The following is a 27,887-nucleotide window of genomic DNA, read 5'->3' as shown; positions in this document are numbered from 1 at the left end:
TCGGGGCTTTAAAGGGGTCAGGGAGGTGGGGTGAAGGCAAATATGTGGTACTAGTTCTCACTAGGGTGAAGCCCAAAAGAGTAACGCATTTTGGCCCAAATTCTATATATAGCATTCTAAGCTGCATGTACCTATTGATGTACACGGCTGATTTATGTGTGCAAATTAATTAAAGTAGTCAATCAGTGCCAATAATTGTCAATTAACACCTAATAATTGACGTTAATTGGCACTAATTAGAAGTTGCACACAGCCTTGTAGGTGCATTCTATAAAGTGGTGTGCATCACTTCTAAAGTGCAAATTTCAAAAGGGGTTTGGCCAGGGGGTAGAGCATGAGCAGATTGTTGGGGTTCCTAAAACTTAGGTGCACTACTGCTACTACTATTAATTATTTCTATAGCACTACCAGACGTACGTAGTGCTGTACAGAGTCACTGTTATAGCATAAGCCCAATCCGTGTACAACTAATGTGCAGGTATTTAGGCCTGATTTTTCTTGGCCTAAATAAGTACACCTAAATGTTATGCTGCATATGGCCGCTAAGCGCCATTCTATATATAGTGGAGGCCTTTTATAGAATTACACTAACCCCCTCTTCTATGAAACTGCGATAGCAGTTTTTAGCGCGGTGAGCCACGCTGAATGGCCTGCACTGCTCCCGACACTCATAGGGTTCCTTTTACTAAGGTGCGCTAGCGTTTTTAGCGCACACAGGATTTTAGCACACGCTAAACCCGCGCTATGCTTCTAGAACTAACGCCAGCTCAGTGCTGGCGTTAAGGTCTAGCGCGCAGTATTCCACGCATTAAAGCCCTAACGCACCTTTGTAAAAGGAGCCCATAGAGTTCCTATGAGCATCAGGAGCCGCGCGGGCCAATCAGCGTGGCTGTTTGCGCTACAAACTGCTAGCGCTGTTTAATAGAAGAGGAGGTAAGTGCTGGACTGATTGGTGCTAATTTTTATTAGGTGCCATATGTAGCATATGGCCCTTTGTCCTTTCCCTAACTAGAAATAAATATTCTTCATTCTGGATAAAGTTTTACACATAACTTTATCCAAATATTTTGTGCCACTTGTCCACATAAGCCTGCTGCTGAGTGCATGGATAAATTTGTCTGAAGAACTTTAGGACAGCCTCTCTGCCTGACTAGATTTAGTAGCATAATTTTATCTTGAGAGAGAGCTGATATATGTACTGAAGGAATAAAGTTTAATTATGCCCAGAGGAAATCTTCCAGCTCCACTTCATTTTATGTGGGTAATTTTATTTTACTTACAGTGATTTTACCCACTGAGCATTGGGGATTCAAACCTTAGAATTGTATCCAATTAGCTTCACTTGTTGTCCAGACAAACATTTTTAAATATTGACTTTTGAGTTAATAGAGAATTTTTATTAACAAAAATCTGAAAATTGAGCTTACACACCAGCTTAATTAGGGTAATTAATGTTACAACCATAGATTGCTAGTTATCTGAATATAATGAAACTGTATTTCAATTGATGATTTCACATTTCTTCTTGCTGTTATAGATAAGTTGCTGGGCAGAAAGTAATTTGATCATGTTTTGCCATAAAATCTCTTCCCTTAAATTTTCTTGCAAACTTGCCTCCTGCCTCCGCAGTCCTATCTTACTCAACCAAGAGACCCAGAAAAGCCTACCTGTTGCTTACACTATTGTTTATATTCTGTGGCAGCCTCACAGAATGTATTAGAAATACGCCACTGAAAAATTGTTCAGCTGCTACTAGATCAGTTCTCCCATCAAAGTGTAGCATCCTTGCTTAGGATAGAGAGCAGACCATGCAGGTGTGCAGTCTTAGTATTCAAAACAGCCAGATGTTAACTGCTTCTAGTTAAGCACAGTATGTAAGAAATTTACTTGCAAAAAAAAAGGAAAGGAAAGCCACCAAACTGTGTTCTCTCTTAACTGGATAGGAGTCCTCCATTTACATTCCTGCCAGTGGTGATGCTGCTTCAACATCACATTTTCAGTAGTGAGGAACAGGCAAATTCTGCAAGACTCCAGAGGGCCTGTCATTCTCTAGTGATTGAAAACACAATATTGAAACAGTAACATCACTCCCCACTGGCAGCAGTGTGATTGTAGAACTCCCACACATTTTTGGTTTTTATGCATTGCAGAGGTATAAAGACTTATTTGCTATCAAAGCTGTCTTACAACAGAAAAAGCTTTTTATAAAATTGACTGTCTGTATACATGCACTTAAGGATCAAGTGTTATGCATGGACCACATGTAGTTGTTCCTGTAGGTAAAGTTGCAATGTACTTTCATATTTTATAAAATATGTGGGTTCTTACTTAGCATGCACATAGTTATTTACAAAATCTTTGTGCAGATGTTCATTTGTGCATTTGAATGTTTGTGCTATAAGGACTGCCACACTATATGCTATTGTTAAATCCCTTACATCAAAAAAGGATACAAATACAACAGGCCATTCACCAACAGCTCTGAACCTTGCCATACATTTCATCGGTAAGATTCGGAAAATTAGAGACACTCAGAAAACTCAGATATATCTCAATAATACGCCAATCTATGAGAATGATCCATCAAACCTACTTTTCTCTAAGAGCTCCTTTTATGAAGCCGCATTAGCGGCTTTATCGCACGCAACTTTTTAGCGCGTGCTAACCCCTGCGCTAGCCGAAAAACTACCGCCTGCTCAAGAGGAGGCGGTAGCAGCTAGTGTGGCCGGAAAATTAGCGCGCGTTAAACCGCTAACGTGGCTTCATAAAAGGAGCCCTAAATGTTCTCATTTTACCTTCCCAACCCTTTCAGATATTCAGAGATGTCTAAACGCATTGAATATAAAAGGGACAAGTTCGACTGGGGCTTCGTGCCTAGACATCGACGAGGGCTTCGTGTCTCGACGTCGACTGGGGCTTTGTGCCTTGACGTCGACTGGGGCTTTGTGCCTCGACGTCGACTGAGGCTTCGTGCCTCGGCGTCGACCGGGCTTCGTGCCTCGGCGTCAACTGAGGCTTCGTGCCTCGACCTTGACTGAGGCTTCGTGCCTCGACGTCGACCGAGGCTTCGTGCCTCGACCTTGACTGAGGCTTCGTGCCTTGGCGTCGACTGAGGCTTCGTGCCTCGACGTCGACTGAGGCTTCGTGCCTTGACGTCAACTGAGGCTTCGTGCCTCGACGTCAACTGAGGCTTCGTGCCTCGACGTCAACTGAGGCTTCGTGCCTCGACGTCAACTGAGGCTTCGTGCCTCGACGTCGCCTGAGGCTTCGTGCCTCGGCGTCGAATGGGGCTTCGTGCCTAGGCGTCAACTGAGGCTTCGTGCCTCGACCTTGACTGAGCCTTCGTGCCTCGACGTCGACTGAGCCTTCGTGCCTCGACGTCGACTGAGGCTTCGTGCCTCGACGTCGACGGAGGCATCGAGTGCAGTCGTGCCCGCCTCTACGAGACCTTCAAAGCGTGCCTCCTTCCATGGGAATACTCATGTCGAGGTTGCCCTTATGGAGCGCACTGCTGCACCTTTTCTTACCAGTTCATTGGTACGGTGCTGATTTCTGACCCTCGATGAGCCTCGACGTCGGCTGGAGCTTCGTGCCGCGACGTCGACTGGAGCTTCATGCCTCGAAGTCGACGGAGGCTTCATGCCTCGATGTCGAATGAGGTTTCGTGCCTCCACGTCGATCGGGCTTCGTGCCTCGATGTCGACTGGGGGCTGGTGCCGCACCGTCGCGTGGGGCTTGGTGCCTCGCCGCCGCCTGGGGCTTCGTTTCTTGACGTCGTTGGAGCTTTGTGCCCGACGTCGACTGGGGCTTTGTGCCTCACCGTCGACTGCAGCTGCCTTGACGTCGACTCGGCTTGGTGCCTCCCCGCCGCCTGGGGCCTTGCGCCGCGATGTAGAATGCGGCTGAGTGCCTCGATCGATTTCTGCCTCAATGTCGACTGGGGCTTGAGGTCTCGATGTCGACGGAGGTTGGGTGTATCGGCGGATGCTTTGTACCTTCGGTGTCGGCTGCGGCCGGGTGCCCCGCGTCACTTGACTCTTGTGCTCGACGTCGACTGAGGCTTGCACCTCGACGTCGACTGAGGCTGGGGGCCTCATCGTCGGCTGGAGCTCTGTGCCTCGTCGTTGCCGAGGCTTCGCACCGTCGACGGGGGCGTGTGACTTGACGTCGCTGGGGGCTTTGTGCCCTTTGGGGGGCTATGGCCTTGTGTTTCAAAGTCGACGGTGGCTTAGTGCAGCAACGTCGCTGGGGCGCGGCAGCGGCTGGGTTTTGGGCCACGCTGTCGACTCCGGGGTTGCACCTGGGCGTCTCCAGCTCCGGTTCGAGAGGGTTCAGACTCTCTCCCTGCTCCGGCTCGATTGCTCCCGCCATGCGGCCTCTCGCTTGGCGCCGAGGGTGGCTGAGGTTCCGAGCCTCCAGGCGCATCTCGCCGCTTTTACGTGCGTGAGTTCTGCGCTTATTGAGGCCTCTCTTGCGGTGTCCACTAACCGCCTCTCAGCTCGCGACAGGTCCTTCGCCTATCGGGACGCCTTTGGCTACATCCCGTCTGCCTTGGGGGTTTGGCCTCCTTCTCTGGAGACCCCTCTTATGTTATCTCGGCCTCCTTCGCAGCAGCCGCAATAGCTGCTGCAGCGCCGGGTTTGGGGTTGGCCGCCGGCTTCGGCGACTTCTGGCCGTCTTTTTGTCTATTCTCGCATTGCCTCCGGGCTGCTCTCCTTCTGGGGATTCCTCCACTCCCTTCGGGAGCGGTGTCTCCGTGCCTACGCACCGGGAGTATAGCCTCACTTCTGTCGGTCGGGCGTTCCCATCCTCCCATCTGCGTTTGGTCCTGGCTTTTCGTGCCCTGCACTGATTCTACTATGGGAGTGGGTCTATCTCAGCCCGCCCCAGTCTCGGGAGTCCGTAGGGGCGGACCTGGATCCTTGTCTCGGCCTCAGAGGAGGCCCTTGTTTGTTTATGCCGGAAGGTGGGCCATCTGTCCTCGGTCCGCCTTCGGTCTTTTCTGCCTCTGCCTCGGCAGGTTGCCTGTCGGCGCTTGTGTCGGCTGGTGTCTCAGCGGTTTTCGGCCTCGGCCGACCTGTTGCTGATCCTTTTCGGATCAGGGGTTTCCACGGTGGATGTCCCGTGGTTCGCCGGGTTGTCATCTTCAGGTTCCCCGCTGGACCCGAGCATCTTAGTGATGGCAGGATCGGGATCCCGCTTCCCAGCATATTGAGGTGTCGCCCACCTTGACACGCTTGTTTCGTTGGGGGGCCACCTCTTCGTTTTCCCGTCTGCCAATGGACTCCTTGGCATTGGCGTAGGGGTGCATCTCGACGGCCTTCGGCCTCAGGGTCCTGGGTCGGGTACGGCCTGTCGCAGCCACATCAATCTGCTGGAGCTCCAGGCCATTTGCAATACCGTGACCTGGTGCGTCCCGACATCTCGTGGCGATGTATTCGGTGACCAAGCCAGGGTGTACAGGTTCCCTGTTTCGTTGCAGGGAAGCCCTTTGTCAATGGCAGTGGGTGTTACATCACTGCTTCTTCTTTGGGCGGTGTATTCCGGGGCGTGCTGCATTGTCTGGTGGACACGTTGAGTCGCCCTTTTCGGCCGCATGAATGGTTGCTCCATTCTCAGACTCTGCGGCATATGAATGTTCGGTGGGGAACCCAACAGGTAGTTCTGTTCACTTGAACCCTCACTGTCTGGTTGCCTCGAGATCGCTCGAGGATGTTCTACCGAGTTCGCATCGTGGTGGATGCTTCCTACTCGATGGCATGGGCGGGTTCTATGCGTTCCCTCCCTGTACTCGGATTGTCGGTCTGCGCCACCGGGATCTTGATGGCTCCTCTGTGGCCCGGGCGGCCATGGTTCCTCCAGCGTATCGGGGAACTCAGCTTCTACCTATGTTCCTGTTCTCTGCTCTCAGTGTTGCGGTTTCTGTGGCATTCCAATCTGCAGCTTGGTTCCTCGCAACGTGCCTCCCTCCTTCTGTTTTTCTCAGTCGGTGGGGGTGTTCTCGGGGCCTCTCGAAAGATCTCCACTCGGCAATGCTTTTCCCAGAGATGGTCCTGATTTGCTGCGTGGTGTGCTGAGCACCGCATGGATTAGCTCTCTGCCTCCTTGCCTTCAGTGCTGGATTATCTGTTGCACTTGTCTCGGTCTGGTCTCAAAGCTACATCTTTTCGAATCCTCCTCTGTGCATTTGCTGCCTTTCATCGGCCGCTGAATGGGACGCTGCTCTCCGTCCATCCGACGGTTTCCCGCTTTATGAGGGATCTCTTCATTGTACATCCTCCGCTCAAAGCCCCTCCGGTGGTTTGGGATCTTTGTGTGTTCCTGGCTCAATTGGTGATACCTCCATTTGATTCCATTGATGAAGCTCTTTTGAATTACTTCACCTGGCAGGTGGTATTCCTGGTTGCTCTCACGTCTGCTCGCAGAGTCAGTGAGCTGCAAGCTCTGGTTGCGGACCCGTCTTTTCCTGTATTTCATCGGGACACGATGGTCCTGCGTGCTCCACCCCAGTTCTTGTCCAGAGTGGTTTCGGACTTTCCTTTCGATCTTTCCATTGTTCTTTCCGTCTTTTTTCCGAAGCCCCACTCGCCTCCTGGCGAGGTGGCGCTTCCCATACTTGACTGTAAGAGGGCGTTGGCTTTTTGGCTTCAACGCTCGTCAGTCTCCTTGGACAGTTCCTCTTTTCTTTTTGTCCTTCGCCCTCATTGGTCGGGACGCCCGGTTTTCAAGCGTACCTTGTCCAACTGGTTCGCTGCTTGTTTTTCCTTTTCATATGCTCAGGCTGGTCTCGCACTGTATGGTCGAGTCACAGGACATAGAGCCCGAGTGATGGCGGCTTCTGTAGCTTTCCTCAGGTCGACGCCTGTCGGGGAGTTTGGCAAGGCTGCCACTTGGTCTTCGGTTCATCCTTTCACTTCCACTACTGCCTGGATACTCTGTCCAGGAGCGACGGCCGGTTGGCCAGTCGGTTTTGCATAATCTGTTTTCTTGGATTGCCAACTTCCCTACGTCCCTTTTTGGTTAGCTTGGAGGTCACCCACATGTGAGAATATGCTGCCTGCTTGTCCTGGGATAAAGCACAGTTACTTACCGTAACAGGTGTTATCCAGGGACAGCAGGCAGATATTCTCACAACCCGCCCGCCTCCCCGAGGTTGGCTTCTTTGCTAGATATCTGAACTGAGGACCATGAGGAGGGTATGCGCCCTCTAGTGGATCAGGAAGGCACACACATGCGTGGTGCAGCACTAGCAAACTTGAAAGCTTCAATCAAGTTTGCTTGAAAAGCTGTCCGCGTCGGGGCTCCGTGGATGACGTCACCCACATGTGAGAATATCTGCCTGCTGTCCCTGGATAACACCTGTTACGGTAAGTAACTGTGCTATCTTTACAAATGGGTATATATCCAATCATGACCAGCAGGTGGAGACTGAAAACAAAACTGTGGGACAGTATATCATATACTCCCTTCTCTATTTACCTCAGTCTTCTTTCAGTCTCCAGCAGGTGTTGATGTGATCTGTACCCATCTCCCTTGGTAGGGCTGTTGGAATTTGTTTAGGGGGTTTATTGTCCCTGTTTTTGGCCGGACGGAGCTTGGGCGGGCCCTGTTTGGGGGTTCGTCCGATCTCGGGGGTGTCAAACCCGGCGGGTCTCGAGCGGGGTCCCTCCCCCCACTTCTTCCACCTCCCCACATTTTTCTAGAGGAGCCTCAGCAGTAAGCCTTGCCCCCTAAATCAAGCAAGGCATATTGCTTCGAGAGCCTGTGGAGTCTGTTCTGTAAAAAAAAAATAAAAAAAATCCTGAGGTAGTGCTGGTCTGGAGGGTTGTTTCCCTTTAAGAAAACTGTATTTTACTGTATTTTTTCATCTAACCGGCACTTTTTTATAGCTAGGTCGCGTATGGAGCAACGAGCACTTCTAAAGGGAAAAAGTGCTCATTGTGCTCCAGGCACGAGGCACTCGCGGCCGGCCTGTGCAAGCGGTGTTCAGGCCGGTGCAGTGGAGGAGCTCCGTCGTCAGCGGCTGCAGGCGCCCAGAGCTCCCCGCCGATGGTGCCTCGCAAGTCGGCTGGGAGCAGTGGGGAAGCCCAGTCTTCCCCAACCGCCCACGGAGGGATTCCCTGAGCCGCCGACGGTCGAGTTGTTGGGGATTCCCTCTCATCTGATGTTTTGACAGCTGATGCCGGCTTGCCTGTTTTAGCGGCTGGGACTGTTCAGGTTTCTCAGCCGCTACAGGCTATGGAGGGAGCATTTTTGGCGGGAAAGTCGCCATCTTCTCAGTCTGGCCCCTCCATTTTTGTCTTCCACCTCAGGTGACCTTCCCCCTGTATTGGAAAAACAGGGGCAGGTTTCTGCTGGGTCCCCTGCTGTGGCAGGGAGTCCCTTGGGACCCTCAGGGGGTTTTTCTCCTGATTTCTTTTTTTCTTTGTGCAGAGCCTATTTTCAGGCGGCTGGGGGTCCCGGATGCGCTCAGGGGGTTTCGGGGAGTGGGGTCTCCTCCGCGCTCCGTGCGGCTTTGCCTCTCTCGTCTGTTGTGGCGTCCCCTCCTCCTCCTCCCGTGTCCAAGCGTCCGCAGGTGTTGTGGGACGAGGATTTATGGTCGGAGGAGCGTGTCGGTCTGGATGAGGACCTGGACCCTTCTGAGGATTTCCAGGACCCTCTCGAGGGGACGGCCGCTGGCGGCGGGTTGTCGGGTTTCCCGTCCTCCGGCGAAGAGGTGTCCGTGGTGCGCCATTTTCAGAGAGATGAGCTGCCGGACCTGATTCAACAGGTTTCTTCGGTGTTGCGTTCGGAGACTCCGCGTGTGGTGGACCCTCTGCTACGGGGGATCTGTTCCGTTTCCCGCTCTTTTCCTAAGCATCAGGATATTCGGGATATTATCCTGGAACAGTGGAAAACGCCGGAGGCGCCGTTTCATTTGGCGCGCAGCATGGCTCGTTTGTATCTCATCCCAGAGGGGGATCGGGCTACTTTAGCTTCGCCAGTCGTAGACGCGGTGGTCTCAGCGATTTCTAAGCGGCATACCGTGCCTGTTGAGGGCGGTTCTGCCTTGCGGGACTCTGAGGAGCGCAAGTTGGAGAACATCCTTAAGCAAAATTTTCAGGTCTCTGCCTTTGGGGTCCAGGCGGCTATTTGTGGGGGGCTGGTCGCTCGCGCCGTGTTTCGGTGGGCTGAGCGTGTCCTGGATCAGGAGTCTGATGACTGGTCTTTGGTGGATCAGGAGGTGGCGAAGATTGAGATGGCTGCCTCGTTCCTCTCAGATGCTCTTTATGACTTGGTGCGGATCTCGGCTAAGTCTATGGCCTTTGGCGTGGCTGCGCGGCGTATTTTGTGGCTGCGCGCTTGGTCAGCGGATGCTGCGTCCAAAGCTAAGCTTACTAAATTTCCCTTCCGGGGGTCTTTTTTGTTTGGGGAGGAATTGGATAAGTTGATTCAGACTCTGACGGACTCAAAGGTGCCCCATCTGCCTGAGGACCGTGCCCGCCCTGCGTCTCGGGGTGGCACTGCCCGGGGGCGTTTGCGGGAGTTTAGCAAGTATCGCCCTGGGAGTGGGGCTGCTTCTTTCCCGGCTCCAGGGTTTTCCCGGGATCGGTTCTTCCAGCACATGCAGCCCTTTCGGGGGGCAGGGAATCCCTCCGCCGGGTCCCCCGCTTCCCATCCTGCACAATGACTCCTTGCCGGCGCCCCCTTTGGTTCCGGTGGGGGCCCGGCTGCGCAAATTTTTCCCCAAATGGGCCGAGATCACGTCCGATCAGTGGGTCCTGGAGGTGGTGCGGGACGGTTATGCCCTGGAGTTTGCCCGCTCTCTGCCGGACCTTTTCCTCGCCTCTCCATGTCAGACTCCTTGGAAGACGCAGGCTTTTCGCCAGACCCTTCAGCACTTGATAGATATCAAGGCAGTTGTTCCGGTGCCCCCTCCGGAGTGGGGCACCGGCAGGTACTCCATTTACTTTGTGGTGCCCAAGAAGGAGGGCACCTTTCGGCCCATCCTGGATTTGAAAGGGGTCAACAGGGCTCTCAAGATTCCCTCTTTCCGCATGGAAACTCTGCGGTCGGTCATTCTGGCGGTTCAGCCGGGGGAGTTTCTCACTTCTCTCGATCTGACGGAGGCCTACTTGCATGTTCCTATTTGGGCCTCTCATCAGCGCTTCCTTCGCTTTGCGATCTTGGGTCGGCACTATCAGTTCTGTGCGCTTCCCTTTGGTTTGGCCACGGCTCCCCGGACGTTCACCAAGGTGATGGTGGTCGTCGCGGCAGCCTTGCTGTCGGAGGGCATTCTGGTACACCCCTACCTGGACGACTGGTTGATTTGGGCAAAATCGTTGCAGGAGAGCTCCCGGGTTACGGCTAGGGTGGTGGAGTTTCTCCGGTCGCTGGGCTGGGTGGTCAACCTTTCCAAGAGTCGGTTGGTCCCGGCTCAGCGTCTGGAGTACCTTGGGGTCTTGTTCGACACCTCCTTGGGGAAGGTCTTCCTTCCAGAGGCCCGGGTGAGCAAATTGCAATCTCAGATTCGCCTGCTTTTGGCGTCCCGGTGTCCTCGGGCGCGAGATTTCCTCCAAGTCTTGGGGTCGATGGCGGCGTCCCTGGACGTGGTGAGGTGGGCGCGGGCCCACATGCGTCCTCTCCAGTATGCTCTGCTCCGGAGGTGGTCTCCCCAGAGGCACGGGTTGGATGTTCCTGTTCCCCTGCGAGGCATGGCGCGCTGCAGTCTGCGTTGGTGGCTCCGGACCCCTCACCTGGTTCAGGGGGAGGGTCTGGATCTTCCGCAGTGGATGGTGCTCCTTACGGATGCGAGTCTCCTCGGTTGGGGGGCTCAGTGTTTGAGTTACTCAGCTCAGGGCACCTGGTCCTCGGAGGAGGCCTCCTGGTCGATCAACGTGTTGGAGACCAGAGCGGTCCGTCTGGCGCTGTTAGCTTTCCACTCCCTTTTGTTGGGCAAGTCGGTCCGAGTACTGTCGGACAATGCCACGGCGGTGGCTTATGTCAATCGTCAGGGGGGCACCAAGAGCACTCAGGTGGCGCAGGAGGCGGCTCGGCTCATGGTTTGGGCGGAGTCCCATCTTCTGGACCTCTCGGCCTCTCACATAGCCGGGGTAGAAAATGTTCAGGCGGACTTCCTCAGTCGTCACTTCCTGGATCCAGGAGAGTGGTGTCTCGGCGCCGTGGCGTTTCAGTTGATAGTGCAGGCTTGGGGGCAGCCCCTGATGGACCTGATGGCCACGAGTGGCAACGCCAAAGTGCCCCGTTTCTTCAGTCGTCGCAGGGACGGTCTGGCCGAGGGTCTGGATGCTCTGGTCCAACCGTGGCCAACGGAGGGGCTGTTGTATGTGTTCCCTCCTTGGCCATTAGTGGGCAGAGTACTTCTTCGCATTGTTCACCATCCGGGTCTGGTGGTTCTGGTGGCTCCGGATTGGCCTCGACGTCCGTGGTATGCGAATCTGGTGAGGCATCTGGTGGCGGATCCTCTTCCTCTCTTGGACAATCTTCTGACGCAGGGTCCCATTCCCATGTTCGACCCGTCTCCCTTCTATCTTACGGCTTGGCTCTTGAAAGGGGTCACCTTAGTAAGAAGGGATATTCAGATAAGGTGATCTCTACACTCTTGGGGTCCCGGAGGCTTTCTACCTCTCGGGCTTATGTGCGGGTTTGGCGTCTCTTTGAGGGATGGTGCCGGGTGCGGGGAGTGGTCTCTTTTCGCGCTTCTCTGCCTAACATTTTAGAGTTCTTGCAGGATGGCCTGGATAGAGGCCTGGCTTGGTCTTCTCTCCGGGTTCAACTTGCGGCCCTGTCGGCTTTTCGAGGGTTGGTGACAGGTCAGCGTTTGTCGGCCATTCCTGATGTGATTTGTTTTTTGCGGGCGGCCAAGTTGCTCAGGCCTCCCCTACGGCCCTCTGTTCCCTCTTGGGATCTTAATCTGGTTCTCTCTGTGTTGGTGCGCCCGCCTTTCGAGTTGTTGGATGGCTGTTCTTTGAAGGACCTTACTCTGAAGGCGGTCTTTTGGGTGGCCATTACTTCCGCTAGGCGAGTTTCTGAGCTTCAGGCTTTCTCTTGTAGGGCTCCCTTCTTGGAATTTTCGAGGGAGCGGGTTGTCTTGCGGCCTGTTCCTTCATTTCTGCCAAAAGTAGTTTCTCCTTTTCATGTCAATCAATCGGTGGTCCTCCCGGTCTTGGGTAGTCGGGAGGGCTCTTCTGAGCAACGGCAGCTGCGCAAGTTGGATGTCGGTCGTGTCCTCCGCTCTTATGTGCAGCGGACCCGGGAATTCCGGAAATCCAATCATCTCTTTGTTCTTCTGGCGGGTCCTCGTCGGGGGGCTGGTGCTTCTAAGGCTACTATTGCGCGCTGGATCAAGGAGACGATTGCTTCCACTTATCTTCTGAGACAGAAGCCTGTTCCGGAGTTTCTCAAGGCTCATTCCACTCGGGGTCAGGCAGCTTCTTGGGCTGAGTCGTCGCTCGTGCCTCCAGTGGATATTTGTAAGGCTGCAGTTTGGTCCTCCTTGCATTCCTTTGTTAGACATTATCGGGTAGATGTTCAGGCGCGTCGGGACGCGGTGTTCGGTGAGCGTGTTCTGGTATCGGCCCTTCGGGGGTCCCGCCCGTGAGAGGGACTGCTTTGGTACGTCCCATTTGTAAAGATTAACCTCTACTGGTCTGGAGAGTGCTAAAGAAGGAGAAATTAGGTTCTTACCTGCTAATTTACTTTCTTTTAGCTTCTCCAGACCAGTAGAGGTCCCCACCCTGTCTGTTGTTGTTATTGTTGTGTTGTTGGGGCTGTTTCGCGGGCAGTTTTTGTTTTTTTGCTGCGGGTTCTAGTATTTTTCTAGGGCCGGGGAGAATTAAAGAACAGCGGCTGTGGCTTAGCTGGCGAGCTGTGGGGACATTTTCCTTCGGGTATTTCTCCTCTGCATTTTCCAACAGCATTTGGGTATGTTAGTTGTTACTCCTGTTCGGAGTATTGTTTTTCTTTCTGTTTTCCAGTTCTTGGTTCTGCTTGGCTATTCGGCAGACTGAGGTAAATAGAGAAGGGAGTATATGATATACTGTCCCACAGTTTTGTTTTCAGTCTCCACCTGCTGGTCATGATTGGATATATACCCATTTGTAAAGATTAACCTCTACTGGTCTGGAGAAGCTAAAAGAAAGTAAATTAGCAGGTAAGAACCTAATTTCTCCTTCTAGATCTTGTTAAACCAGAACACTACCTAAAATTTGGAAGGAATCCATTATCTATCCCATTATCAAAGATTACAAAGTTAGCATTCTAGAAATATCCAACTATATTCCTTTTCTTCCAAAACTTACTGAGAAAGTAGTTTTCCTCCAAATCTCAGAGTTCAAGAAAACCAAAGTATTACATCCCAATCAGACAGGCTTCCAACAACATCATTCAACCAAACTCTCTTTGGTTGGACTGACTACTAACATCCTCTACCCCCTTGACCACCACAAATCAGTTCTCCTTATTTCACTGGACTTATCTGCAGCATTCGATACCATTGACCATAAGCTCCTATTTACAACGTTTTCACAATGTTGGAATTTCAGGTTAGGTCATGGATTGGTTCACCTCTTACTTTGCTAAACATACATCAAAAATCATCTTTAATGCTACTACTTCTGACACCTTCCTGAATATATATGGCATCCTGCTAGGCTCAATTCTATCTTCGCTATTATTCAATATTTTTCTGGCTCCTCTATTAATCCTAGCACAGTCTTTCTAGTTTTACCATGTACGCTTACGTGGATGACATTCAATTAATTCATCCTATTTATCTCGATAACCCAGACAAATATTAATAAACCAGAAACTAGAAAAAATTAGAACTTGGTTATGCAAAAACATGCTATCCTTAAACATCAAAGACGATGATCTTTCCTATCAAAGAAGGCCTATCACTACTCAGCCCTATCGAACTTGCCTCTTCCCCAGTTCAAACTGTACCCACTCTAAAATTACTAGGAGTTAGTCTTGACAGCAAACTCAGTTACTTTGACCAAATCAGTGCTGTAGTACAGAAATGTTTCTGCAGACTGCATATGATTCACTCTCTCTCTAAACTTCTAGATTCATCATTCATAAACATCTTGATCCACTCCCTGGTGATCTCTTACCTTGATTACTGTAATGTCTTATATAAAGGTATAACCTAAAAAGAAATTAGACAACTGCAGATCGTGCAGAATACATTAATTAAAATAATGATCCACGCTAAAAAGCTTGATCATGTAAGCTCATTGGTTTGTCGGTTGAGCATAGAATCCTATATAATAAAAGGCTAACTCGCGCATGCGCACTCCTATTTGCGTGTTCCGTGCGCTGTAGGTCTGTGGCCGAAGGAGTGCGCATGCGCGCTTATACGTCACCAGCCGATCGCCTCCACAAGCAGGACCGCAGCCAGCCGCCGATCTCTGTTCCTCCTGCACCATGGCATGCCAGGCATATCCCTGCCTCCCCCACCGCCGACCTCGGGCTCCTGGGGTCTGGCGGTGCAAGCCGCCCGGCCGGTGCTGAAGCCCCGCCTCCCCGCTTCCGCCCTACACGGCGCCGCCAGACCCGACAAAACGGCCCTACACGCACAGACCCGCGAGCAGGGTTGCCATGGAAACCCAGCCGGAATAACATGCAGTCACGCAAGGGTCAGTGAGAGGGGATCAGGAGCTAAAGAGAGATTGAAAAAAACAAACAAACAACAGTGGACAAGGAGAGAGAGAGACACAGACAGTCACAGAAGGACAGGGGGCTAAAGAGACAGATTGAAAAAATAACAAAACACAGAGGACAAGGAGAGAGAGATACACAGACACTCACAGGACAGGGGGCTAAAGAGACAGATTGAAAAAAAAAACAAAACACAGGAAAGGAGAGAGAGAGACACATGCTTGCAGGGAGAAAAAGCTAAGCAGTAATGTTACAGCTTGAGAGTGCAGACTGAGGAAGAAAACAGACAGCGTTACAGAGGGAAATGGAGGGAGGAAAGAGACAGAAAGAAAAATACAGACAGACAAATTCTAGCACCCGTTAATGTAACGGGCTTAACGACTAGTTACTTATAAAATCCTACTATTAACATTCAAAACTCGATCTAGTAACCAACCAGAATTCATTAACAGGCTTCTTATTCCTTATACTCTGCCCAAATCCCTTTGCTCCGTCACACAAAACCTCCTTACCATTCCATCTCTAAGTCACATTAACACCATGCAATCTAACATCTTTTCAGTTACTGCCCCCTCCTCTCTCTAGAACTCCACACCAAATTATAAATCCAAATTGAAAACTTTTCTGTTCAGTGACGCTTCCCTAATACACCCTTTCGCCTTCCTCTGGTTTGTCCCTTCTATGTTCTATTCTTTTAAGATTGTAGTTCTACCCCACTTTTCCATTTGTTACAGTTCATCTAGTTTACTCATCTGTCATACTAACTTCCCACAGTGATGTTTGTATTTACTAATTCAGTTATTTTATTTTAAATGTTCCTTATGAAATGCTCTTTTAATTGATGGACACCGCCTAGAAGTCTGATTAGGCGGTATAACATTTTTTTTAATAAACTTGAAACTTGTTATGGGTACCTCATTTATAAAGGCATACAAGTGCCTGTGTCACTTTGATAAATTGGTGTCTTCTTGAACTTTTAACATAAGAGTTCTTTTATCATATCCCTCCAAAATGATCATGCCTTGTGAATCTGATTGGTTAGGAGACTCTAATAGGTTTGTGACCAGGCTTCAGCTGTATTGGTTTTGTCTTGTGAACTTCCTCTTAATGTTTATTTTCTGTGCAGCTATGTGGAGAGATATGAATTGGGAGAACCATGTGATGACATAGAGAATGTATTGAAAAAGATTGCAATCAAACTAAAGAAAACTCAAAAAGTGAAAGCCTTCACAGGGGTTGGTAAGTAAAATAAGATGTACTGGTTTCTGGTGCTTCATTTTGTGAAGCAGTACAAAACATCAAGTATAAAGGGTCAGCCAAGAAAAGAAGTTGCGATTGCCATTTGACTACTAAGAGAGAATGGGCAGGAGCAAGTAGGGATCACTGTTTCCCCAGCATAAGAACATAATAATAGCCTTACTGGGTCAGACCAATGGTCCATCAAGCCCAGTAGCCCGTTCTCACGGTGGCCAATCCAGGTCACTAGTACCTAGCCAAAACTCAAGGAGTAGCAATATTCCATGCTACCGACCCAGGGCAAGAAGTGGCTTCCCCCATGTCTTTCTCAATAACAGACTATGGACTTTTCCTTCAGGAACTTGTCCCAACCTTTCTTAAAACCAGCTACGCTAACCGCTCTTTCCACAACCTCTTGCAACGCTTTCCAGGACCTAACTATTCTCTGAGCAAAAAAAATTTCTTCCTATTAGTTTTAAAAGTATTATTCTGTAACTTCATCTAGTGTCCCCTAGTCTTTGTAAATCTTGATGCAGTAAAAAATCGATCCGCCACCACTCAGGATTTTGTAGTCTTCAATCATATCTTCTCTCAGCTGTCTCTCTTCCAAGCTGAAGAGCCCTAATCTTTTTAGTGTTTCCTCATATGAGAGGAGTTCCACCCTTTTATCATCTTAGTCCAACCCCAAAGGGGAGCAGCCAAAATGGCAGTGGTATAGCAGCAGGATTATTGCTGCTACTGCTGGACTTATTGGTTTCCTTATTTCTGATGTACAGTGGCACCTTAAATATAAGCATTAGATCAGGACTTAACCCTGACAAAGTTCCTGTACCTGTCCTTGGCCCTGCCTAGTAATGGCTATGGTTGCTTTATTTATATACTGCCTTTTTCAAAGGCAGTAGCAATCATAACATGCACAATATAGATTTGCCTACAAATAAAAGACATTATCAAAAAACAAATTTAGGAAATTGCAATGAAATATATAGTAGGTGATTCAGTTGATTATTAGTGGGTGAAATCACTATGAACGTTTGGCCACCACAAGCTAGTTATCCCTGTGGTAACTTTTCTGACACCTCTTGTTTAAAACCCCAAAAGTCAAAAGGATCGTGAGGCCCCACTTTCATGGTCTATATTCATATTGAAAATGAAGATCAAGCAAACTTTTGCTCTTCTGCTCCATGAGAGATTTCTGTCCTTGATCTCACTTTAGGACACCTGTATTACGGATTGACAGACACACACTTCACTAAGGTTTCCTCAAGCTTTTTTTCTCCTCTCCTTCCCCCCCTCCCCCCCAATATTTTGATCTAATGAAATGGAGTGTAGAATTCACATGAAGCAGCATAAAAAAAGGCTGCCATCCCCACTTCCTAAGCCAAGCTGTCACATAGTCCCATGGACCCAAATAGTAAAAAAACATCAATTGTTGACATCACAATAGGCCACCCATGGCCAAAGAAATGTGTTTTAATAAACCATAGGTTTTTTTCGTCATAATAATTAAAACTTTTACTTTTACTAATGTTCATGCTTTACATATTTGTACATTGGTAAAGCCAGATGAAAGATAGGTTTTAACAAATAGTGTACATTACTGGATGCTTTATAGAGTATCTGGAAGGTGGTCTATTAATGACTTTAATAAATAAGCTGATTGACTGGTATGATACCCAGTAAGTTTTTTAGGGATTTTTTTCATTACATATCCAGTAAATTACTTCTTTTCACTGTTATTGGTGTAGTTAGATCAAAAAATCTTGCTCATGTTGAACTGTTCCCTGGAAATTTTAAGGCTCTGCCTTCCTTTTTTTCTGTTTTAGGAGACATCAATATGACTGTGCCAAACTATTCTGCTGCGGCCTATGACTTTATTAGGACTTTTAGAAAAGGAGACCTGGGGAAGGTGATGCTGGACTGAACAATGAGAATGTTCTCAGACTGACAGTGAACTGTGTAACCAGAAAGTAAAACTGATGCCTAAGCAGATAACAGCAGCTGTTCACTACAAATGAGCAATTATCTTTGAGCTAAACATATTATCGTTCCAAAATGCAGCCCCTTGATAGATTTATTCTGCTTCTCTCTAGCCATGAAAAGTGAGAGATGCACACTTTTCTATTGTCGTGTTGCCATGGGAACTTCAGTTCAGAGCGCTTATCAAAGGCATACTACACCTACCTATCAGCTCCCAAGGTTCTGTCTTCCTTTTACAGAAGTACATAGGAAGGATAAAGCGGTACACTCATATTTTCATGTCTTTAATTTAAAGAATGAAAGTGGAAAAGCAGCACATCAAAACTTATAAAATGATAAAGAGTATATATGCAGTATGACAGAATTCACAGCTCATTACACTTACAGGCACCACTGTTCCTGCTTTTCATTTGTAATGGACTGATTTTGTCTTTTTGATGCTTACTGTTATGCCCTGTTGGGCGGTGTATTTTTCACTGTTAATAAATATACGTTTAAAAAAAAAAAAGAAAGCTGCTGTAGGGGCTCTCTCTGTGGCGAACACTGTACTTTTTCTCATTTTTCAGGCATATTGTTTGTTCTGTCTGTGCTCTCAGGCTTCCATTGAAAACTGGCTCTGGCAGAAACTCATTTACACACGCAACTTAATTGCTTGATTGGCCCCTAATTGGCACTTAATCTGTGATAACTATCAATAAATGGTCTTAGCTTGCACTGATTGTGCAGTTACACGTGTGAGCTATGACCTATTCTAGAGTGAAGTGATGCTGTAGCCATGTTAATCCAGCTTCAAAGGTAATAAATAGAAATAAAACAAAGAAAAGATATAAATAAAAAGAAAATGGTACTGTTTTTATTGAACTAAATACATTTTTGATTATCTTTTGAAGGCAATACCACCTTCTTCAGTTTGGAAATAAGTTGCATATATATGAAACATAAAAGCTTTCGAATGATAGTTTCATGGAGAAAGGTAGGAGTGGGGGGTGGGGAGAGATGGAAGGGTGATCAGGGGGTGACACAGCAATATAGTTTTATGGTATGTAATGTGATAGGAAATCCAGATATTTTTTAATATTAGTTTTTAATGTTAGTTGTAATATATGTAATGTAATGTAATTTATTTCTTATATACCGCTACATCCGTTAGGTTCTAAGCGGTTTACAGAAAATATACATTAAGATTAGAAATAAGAAAGGTACTTGAAAAATTCCCTTACTGTCCCGAAGGCTCACAATCTAACTAAAGTACCTGGAGGGTAATAGAGAAGTGAAAAGTAGAGTTAGAGGAAAAATAAAAATAAAATAAACATTTTAACAAGACAGCATTGATCTAAATACTTTGGAAGGTAGAAGAGAGGAGAGAAAGGAATAGAAGCAGAAGGGGGAGCCGTTGAACAGTAGAATTCTGGAGAAATTTAAATGATAGAAACAGAACAAAACAAAGACAAAAGGCAAAACAATAGATAAGATTAAAGATAAATCATAAGCTGGAAAGAAAAATAAAATAAAACTTTGTCTTCAATCCACGGTTTCAGCGTCAGTGATGAAGTGGAGCAAGTAAGTTTAGGAGGAGCGATTGACGTTTCCAGAAAGGGCTTCTTCAGGGAAGAGACTTGGCAGACAATATAGTTCATCTCCCACTGGAAAAATGTATCCACCAACATCCTTGATGATCTGGCACCCCTACAAACCAAAACCAGAACCAGCAGGAAATCAGACCAATGGTTTGATAATGAATTACTCCAACTCAAAAGACAGTGTAGAAGATCAGAAAGAAAATGGAGAAAAAAGAACCAAGATCAAACAAAAACCGACTGGAAAAAAATCAACAAACAATACAAAAAGCTACTAAAAGATAAGAGGAAAAGCTACTATACTAATCTCATAGGCACGGAAACCCAAGATTCCAAAAAAATATTCCAAATCCTGAAAGAATTAACAGACACCAAACCATACACTACCACCACGAACACACCTCCACCATCACCCACCCTCTTAGCAGAACACTTCAAGAACAAAATCACCAACACCAGAGCCACACTCATCCTTAACCCATCCCATCAAAATCCAACCACAATCCACCCTACAGGAAAAGAGGCAATCGCAGCAGACAGAATTTGGACTCAATTCCCTAACATACAATGGTCAGAATTCAACAAATTCTACAAAAAATACAGCCATGCCTCCTGTGACCTCAACCATTGCCCCTCATATCTCCTTACCACCTCTAGTGTAAAATTCCGCACCATAACTCTACAATGGATCCAAATCACGCTCACAGAAGGCACATTCCCTGCTGACCTCAGCGAAATTGTCATCACCCCAATCCAAAAAGACCCAAAAGCACCACAAAACCTCCCATCTAACTTTAGACCTATAGCCTCAATTCCGCTATATGTCAAAATTATAGAAGGCCTAGTAGCCAAACTCCTCACCAATTACATAGAGGACCATAACCTACTCCACCCCATGCAATCAGGCTTCAGAACAAACTTCAGCACAGAGACACTACTAGGCTCCCTTATGGATACCGTCAGACAACAACTTAGTACAGGGAAAAAAATGCTACTCATTCAACTGGACCTATCGGCGGCATTCGACCTAGTAGACCACAACATCCTCCTACAGATCCTAGATGCAATAGGCATCTCAGACAAAGTATACTCCTGGTTTGAAGGATTCCTAAAACTCAGAACCTACAGTGTAAAATCAAACAAAGAAAAGTCAGAATCCTGGTCAAACCCCTGCGGCGTACCACAAGGATCTCCACTATCCCCTACCCTCTTCAATCTCTACACTGCTTCTCTAGGAACGCATCTGGATAATCTAGGCATAACCTCCTATAGTTATGCGGATGACATCACCATCCTCGTCCCATACGATCATTCTAAACCTACCATGACAGACAAACTTCACCAAACACTTGAAGCAGTCACAACCTGGATGGAAAATCACAAACTAAAACTCAACCAAGACAAAACCAAATTCATACTCCTAGAAACTGACAAGATCCAAACCACAACCAGCCTAGACATAAACACAACCAAATACCCCATCCAAACCACCATAAAACTACTAGGCATGACCATAGACAGATGCTGCACAATGCAACCGCAAATAAATAAAACAATTCAAAAATCATTCGCAATCATGAGAAACCTGAGACAAGTCCGAAAATTCTTTGAAAGAACACAATTCCAACTTATAGTACAATCCCTAATACTAGGTATATTGGACTACTGTAACATACTCTTCCTTCCATGTCCTGCAACCACGATAAGACAACTCCAAACAATCCAAAATACAGCTTTGAGACTCATCTACTCATTGAAAAAACATGACCACATCACTGAAGCCTTCGTCAACTCACACTGGCTCCCAATCCAAGAAAGAATCCAATTCAAATTCTACTGCATATTATTTAAAACCCTACACGGAGACAGCCCATCATACCTGAACAATCGCCTCATTCAAGCACCCAGTACCAGACACAGAAAAACGCACTCCCCATTCATACCCCCCCCCAATCAAAGAAGTAAAAAGAACAAAACTACACGACGGCCTCCTGGCCACCCAAGCCGCAAGACTGGACAACCAGATCTCCAACCTTCTGATGACCACCCCAGACTATAGGACGTTCAGAAAAGAAATAAAAACCACACTTTTCAAGAAATTCCTGAAACAGCAATAACAACACGACCTCTAAATGCTCCTAAGATCTACAACTTACCTCTCTAGCAAATCAATGTAACTCTGTCTTTTTTAAATTAACCTTTTGTAATCCGCCTTGAACCGCAAGGTAATGGCGGAATAGAAATCCCTAATGTAATGTAATGTAATGTAATGTAATTTTAACTTCAAAGGTTTTACATCCCTGGATTTGACTATGAAAAATCAGGTAGATGCCCTGGTGCGGAAAGGCTTTCTCTTCATTTAGACTATTGGTACAATCTCTGATTTTAAGTCAGCTAGATTACTGTAACATCATATATTTGGCTGGTACTCAAAAAAATCTTTATAGATTGTGCATCGTTCAGAATGCAGCAATTTGACTGATCTTTGGGTTGGAAAAGTTTGATCATATCACGCCTTTTTTGTGTGAATTACATTGGCTGCCGGTGGAGGCATGTGTGGTGTTTAAGTTCGACTGTGTATACTTTAAAGCAGGGGTGCCCAATACGTCGATCGCGATCGACCAGTCGATCAGGAAGGCAACGCGAGTCGATCGCGGAGCCCATCCCGGGCTCCGTGATAGACTCGTGTTGCCGTCCCGATCGACCGACCGATCAGCCTTCCTCTCCCCTAAGTCCCCCATCGCCGCCCCAAGCTCTCCTTGCATAAGCCTCACTGACAAGCTTTCCGCTCCCCGAAGTCAATTCTGATGCCTACGCTCTTTCCGTTTTTACCATGCACCTCAATTTCACGGGGCCGCAGGATTCCATCACGGGCGCCGCCACCGCTGCTGCGCCCACATGAACAAATGCCGTGCTCGGGTCCCAGGGCGGTCCGCTGGCTCACGCGCTAACCAGCTGCGACCCGACTCCGTCACGTGCCTGTGGGAAAGATGGCACCTTGCGCGGCTGTTGGCGAAAGTCCCATCAACTGTAAAATAGTACTTCTCTTGGAAACGAAGGCTTTAAAAACAGTAAAGGCAATAATCCATGATTTCATCAGTTTTTCACAGAAGACAAAAGCGAAGCACTTCCTTTTATCAGGCAAAACTACCAGTCCATAGAGCTGCAGAGGTGTTAACAACTTGGTCTCCAGATTTGCTGAGGATTTCCTATAAAAGACTGCCTGGAGCAATTAAGAGCCTTATTTGACCAATATGCTATTTCATTCCCTATTTGACCATACGTAAGATTGTGTTTTTTAGTTATAGATGAAAAAAACTCTTATTTTGTAATGTGTATTCTATTTTGAATGATATGTAGGATTTTTAATTGAGAATGCAGTTCTGGGCCAAGGAGCGACTCCCAATTGTATTATCCCATCCGCTTTCCTGAATTTATTGTAGTTCTTCCCTTTTTCCCTCCTGTTCATGTCTGTCAGATTTGTTTTTAATGTACAACAATTATTAATAGATTGTAAGCCACCTAGAATGATTCCCAATGGGCGTGGTAGTAAATAAATGATAAACTTGAAGAAAAAAGAAATAAAGAAGGGAAACAGAAAGAAAGGGGGCATGGAGAGAGAGAGAAAGAAAGAAAGAAAGGGAGGCAGGGAGACAAAGAAAGAAGGGGGCAGGGAGAAAGAAAGAAAAAGACAGAAGGCTGAAAGAAGGGAAGAAACATTGGATGCACAGTCAGAAGAAGAAAGTGCAACCAGAGACTCATGAAATCACCAGACAATAAAGGTAGGAAAAATGATTTTATTTTCAATTTAGTGATCAAAATGTATCTGTTTTGAGAATTTATATCTGCTGTCTTTATTTTGCACTATGGCCCCCTTTTACTAAACCGCAATAGCGTTTTATCCCAGGACAAGCAGGCAGCTATTCTTGACTGATGGGTGACGGCACCGACGGAGCCCCGGTACGGACAATTTTAGAGTGATTGCACTCTAAGAACTTGGAAAGTTCTGGCATGCCGCACCGCGCACGCGCGAGTGCCTTCCCGCCCGACAGAGGCGCGCGGTCCCCAGTTTCTTAGTTTCCGCAGAGCTAAGAAGACGCGTTTTTTCAACGGCTGTTGAAAATTTTTTGAACTTGCCTTCCCGCTCGCGTAAACCCTTTTGGCTTTTGCCTCTTTCTTTTTCTTTCATTTTTTGTAAAAAAAAAAAAAAAAATCTTTGGTTTTTTCATTCAATTTGGCTTTTCCCCTGCGGGGCCTTCTGCCACCATCGAAGCCTCGGCCTTCGATTTGGCTGAAGCGGTGTTCACGTTCATGCCCCCTCAGCCAGGTTTTAAAAAGTGCCAGCGGTGTGCTCGGCCCATATCTCTCACGGACCCACACAACTGGTGCTTACAGTGTTTGGGTCCTGAGCATCAGGCCTCCTCCTGCACCCGCTGTGCCACACTAAAAAAGAGAACATTAAAAAATCGCCAAATACAACAGCGATTACTGTTCGGCGCCGAGATGTCCGATCCCGTTCCATCGACTCCGAATTCGGCACCGGTTCAGTCGGCACCCTCTTCTTCGACGCCGCGAGATTCCGCGCCGGCGTCCCAACATGCAGGTAAGCCGGCTAAGAAGCCTTCCCCGCTGGAACGTCCTCCGGTCTCAAGTGCAGTGAGTCCAATCCTGCCGACTGTGAGGCGCCAGCGGAAGCGCTCCGCCCCTATTGAGGTGAGTCCCTCGACATCGGGCTCCTCATCTCCGGGGCGTCGAGCGGCACCGCAGGTACCGCAGAAGAAAAAAGCGGTACCGGTGCCATCCCTTGATGACCGTATTACGGCCATTCTCCAGGCACAGCTCAAGCAGCAATTGCAACAGCTCCTTCCAACTATCCTGGCACCGAACCTTCCGGTGCCGGTCCGCACTGAGCCGGTACCGATAGTGGAGCAACCTGTATTGTCGGTATCCACTCCCTCGGTACCGATTCACTCCACCTCATCGGCATCGATGCCAGTTCTTGCACCGGAGCCGAGAGCTCAGCATCAATCGGTGCAGACTTCGGCTCCGGTACAACCGATTACATCGCCGGGGTCGATGTCGATGAGATCGGGTAAGTCGGTGCGCAAGACCCGGCATGTAGACTCAGCTACCCCTGAGTCTCGGGATCGTTCTCCCCATGTCAGGGATCCTGATCTGTGGGGAGATTCATAAGAGCCTTTTCTCTCTGAAGGAGAATGTTCCTCAGATGAGGAGGAGTCTGCTGTACATGACCCGTCCTCTAAGCATGACACTTCATCTTTCTCCAGTTTCCTGAAAGATATGTGTGATTCTCTGTCTATTCCTTTGGAGGCTGAGTCCAAAAAGTCTAAAGCTTTTTTGGACGCCCTGGACTTTGACCAACCTCCAAAGGAATATTTGAAGCTCCCTCTTCACGACATCTTGAGGGAGACTTTTTACAAGAATTTAGAGACTCCCTTAACGGTTCCAGGGGCCCCACGTAAGTTAGACTCTCTGTACAAAGTAATTCCCATTCCTGGGTTCGACAAACCACAACTTCCTCATGAATCTTTACTTGTCGAATCCACCCTTAAAAAATCTGCAGGAGCCAGTGTATATGCTTCTGTTCCTCCTGGCAGAGAGGGTAAAGCCATGGACAAATTTGGTAAGAGGCTCTACCAAAATGCAATGTTAGCAAATAGAGCTGGAAATTATGGCTTTCATTTTTCTTTCTATCTGAAACATCTCCTCAACGGAAACAACAATCTTTCCACCATTGCTTGTCTTCTCTGTTTCAGTTGCGTAAGTTCATGGTTAGATCCATTTATGACACCTTCGAACTTACATCCAGAGCGACAGCAATGTCTGTGGCAATGCGTCGCCTGGCCTGGCTTCGGGTATCTGAACTTGATGTTAATCATCAAGATCGGTTAGCCAACACCCCATGCCTAGGGGATGAGCTTTTTGGGGAATCCATGGATTCGACTACTCAAAAGCTGTCGGCTCATGAAACACGTTGGGATACCCTTCTTAAAAATAAGAAAAAGCCTCCCCCAACAAGGCCTTTTAGACAACAGTCAGCCTATCAACGCCGTTTCACAGCTCGACCATTGCCAACAACTGCTCAGCAACCCAGGCGTCAACGGCAGCAACAGCGTCAGCCTCCCAGGTAACAACAGCAACAGCAGCCTGTAAAGCCAACTCCACAGCAGAAGACACAGCCCTTTTGACTTACTTCTCCAAAGTATAGCCAGTACTCCTATATCTGCTCTCCTGCCTCAACCTATAGGAGGTCGTCTCTCTCTATTCCTCAGCCGGTGGGAAGTTATCACTTCGGACCAATGGGTCCTCAACATCATCCGCCACGGCTACTCTCTCAACTTTCAGACTCTTCCATCCCAAAACCTGCCAAAAGAGTCTGCTTTGAACAGTCCTCAATCTGCCCTCCTTATTCAGGAAGTTCAATCCCTCCTTCTTCTAAACGCTATAGAAGAAGTTCCTCTAGATCAAAAGGGTCAGGGATTTTACTCCCGTTATTTTCTAGTTCCCAAAAAAACAGGAGATCTCAGACCAATTCTAGATCTTCGCGATCTCAACAAACATCTGGTAAAGGAAAAATTCAAGATGCTTTCCTTAGCCATTCTTTATCCTCTTCTCAACCAAGACGACTGGCTATGCTCCCTCGATCTCAAAGAAGCATACACTCACATACCAATCAATGTAACCTCAAGACAGTATCTCCGTTTCATGATCAATCAGTGTCATTACCAGTACAAGGTGCTGCCCTTCGGTCTTGCTTCCTCTCCAAGGGTGTTCACCAAATGTCTCATCGTGGTAGCTGCTTTTCTGCGCTCTCACCACCTTCAGGTATTTCCTTACCTGGACGACTGGTTAATCAAGGCCACATCTGCTCCAGCAGTTCTCCTGGCCACCAACCAAACCATCCAGTTTCTACAAATATTGGGATTCGAGATCAATCTACCCAAGTCTCATCTCATTCCCACTCAAAGACTCCAATTCATTGGAGCGATATTGGACACACTCCTCATGAGAGCATTTCTTCCATCCAACCGTCTTCAGACTCTTCAGTCTCTATGTCAGCAGGTACTTCCACAACATTCCATCTCTGCCAAACAAATGATGATACTCTTGGGTCACATGGCATCCACAGTTCACGTCGCACCCCTCGTACGTCTTCACCTGCGAACTCCTCAATGGACCCTTGCTACTCAGTGGTCCCAAGCGACGGATCCTTGCTCACGACACATCTCTGTGACATCATCTCTTCGTCAATCTCTACAATGGTGGTTGGTATCCTCAAATCTATCCAGAGGTCTTCTGTTCCATCAGCCTCCTCATCAACTAGTCATCACCACCGACGCCTCCCCTTATGCATGGGGAGCTCATTTGAACGAGTTCCAGACTCAAGGTCTTTGGACAGCCCAGGAAAAGAAGCATCACATCAATTTCCTGGAACTCAGAGCGATGTTTTATGCCCTCAAGGCCTTCCAACATCTTCTCTTTCCTCAGGTCCTTCTGCTGTGCACGGACAATCAAGTGGCCATGTACTACATCAACAAGCAAGGGGGGACAGGCTCTCGCCTCTTGTGCCAGGAAGCACAGAAGATCTGGACTTGGGCCATAGATCACCATCTCTTCCTGAAAGCTATCTACATTCAGGGAGAACAGAATTCCTTAGCTGACAAGCTCAGCAGAATTCTCCAGCCTCACGAGTGGACACTCGATCCTGTAACTCTACAGTCTATCTTCGCTCAATGGGGCACTCCTCAGATAGACCTCTTTGCAGCTCCTCACAATCACCAGCTGCCCCTATTCTGCTCCAGACTCTACTCCCCTCTCCGTCTGGCAGCAGATGCATTTCTCCTCGATTGGTCAAATCTGTTCCTGTACGCTTTCCCTCCTCTGCCTCTCATCTTGAGAACCTTATTCAAGCTCAAGAGGGAACGAGCCACCATGATTCTGATTGCTCCGAGGTGGCCCAGGCAACATTGGTTCTCCCTTCTACTTCAACTCAGTTCCAGGGAACCTTTTCTTCTTCCACTGTATCCTTCTCTGCTTACACAGCATCAGGAGACCCTTCTACATCCCAACCTCCAGTCTCTGCACCTGACGGCTTGGTATCTCTCGGGCTGACTTCTCATGATACACTTTTGTCTCAGCCTGTTCGTTCCATTCTAGATGCCTCCAGGAAGCCAGCCACTCTGCAATGTTACCATCAGAAGTGGACGAGATTTTCTTCCTGGTGTCTTCTTCATCATCTTGATCCAACTTCCCTGGCAGTGGAGTCGTTGTTGGATTATTTGCTTTCTTTATCTGACTCTGGCCTTAAGTCTTCTTCCATCAGAGTCCACCTCAGTGCCATTGCTGCTTTTCATGAGCCGATCCATGGAAAACTTCTATCAGCTCATCCCCTGGTGTCCAGGTTCATGCGGG

At 48.0% G+C, this 27,887-nt stretch overlaps 1 protein-coding gene across 1 annotated transcript in view; it reads left to right on the top strand.

The window, feature by feature from the left end:
- Positions 1-18,688, top strand: part of MTG1 (mitochondrial ribosome associated GTPase 1) — a 71,368-nt gene extending 52,680 nt beyond the window's left edge. The window contains exons 10-11 of the mRNA XM_033943167.1: positions 15,788-15,900; positions 17,724-18,688. Coding sequence (XP_033799058.1) covers positions 15,788-15,900; positions 17,724-17,821 — 211 coding nt within the window. The 3' untranslated portion in view covers positions 17,822-18,688. The remainder of the gene's footprint in view (positions 1-15,787; positions 15,901-17,723) is intronic.
- The last annotated feature ends 9,199 nt before the right edge of the window (positions 18,689-27,887 follow it).

Source organism: Geotrypetes seraphini, chromosome 4, assembly GCF_902459505.1.
Source record: "Geotrypetes seraphini chromosome 4, aGeoSer1.1, whole genome shotgun sequence".
NCBI lineage: Eukaryota > Metazoa > Chordata > Amphibia > Gymnophiona > Dermophiidae > Geotrypetes > Geotrypetes seraphini.
The sequence above is the reverse complement of the archived record's forward strand: the minus strand, read 5'-3'. Positions and strand labels throughout refer to the sequence as shown.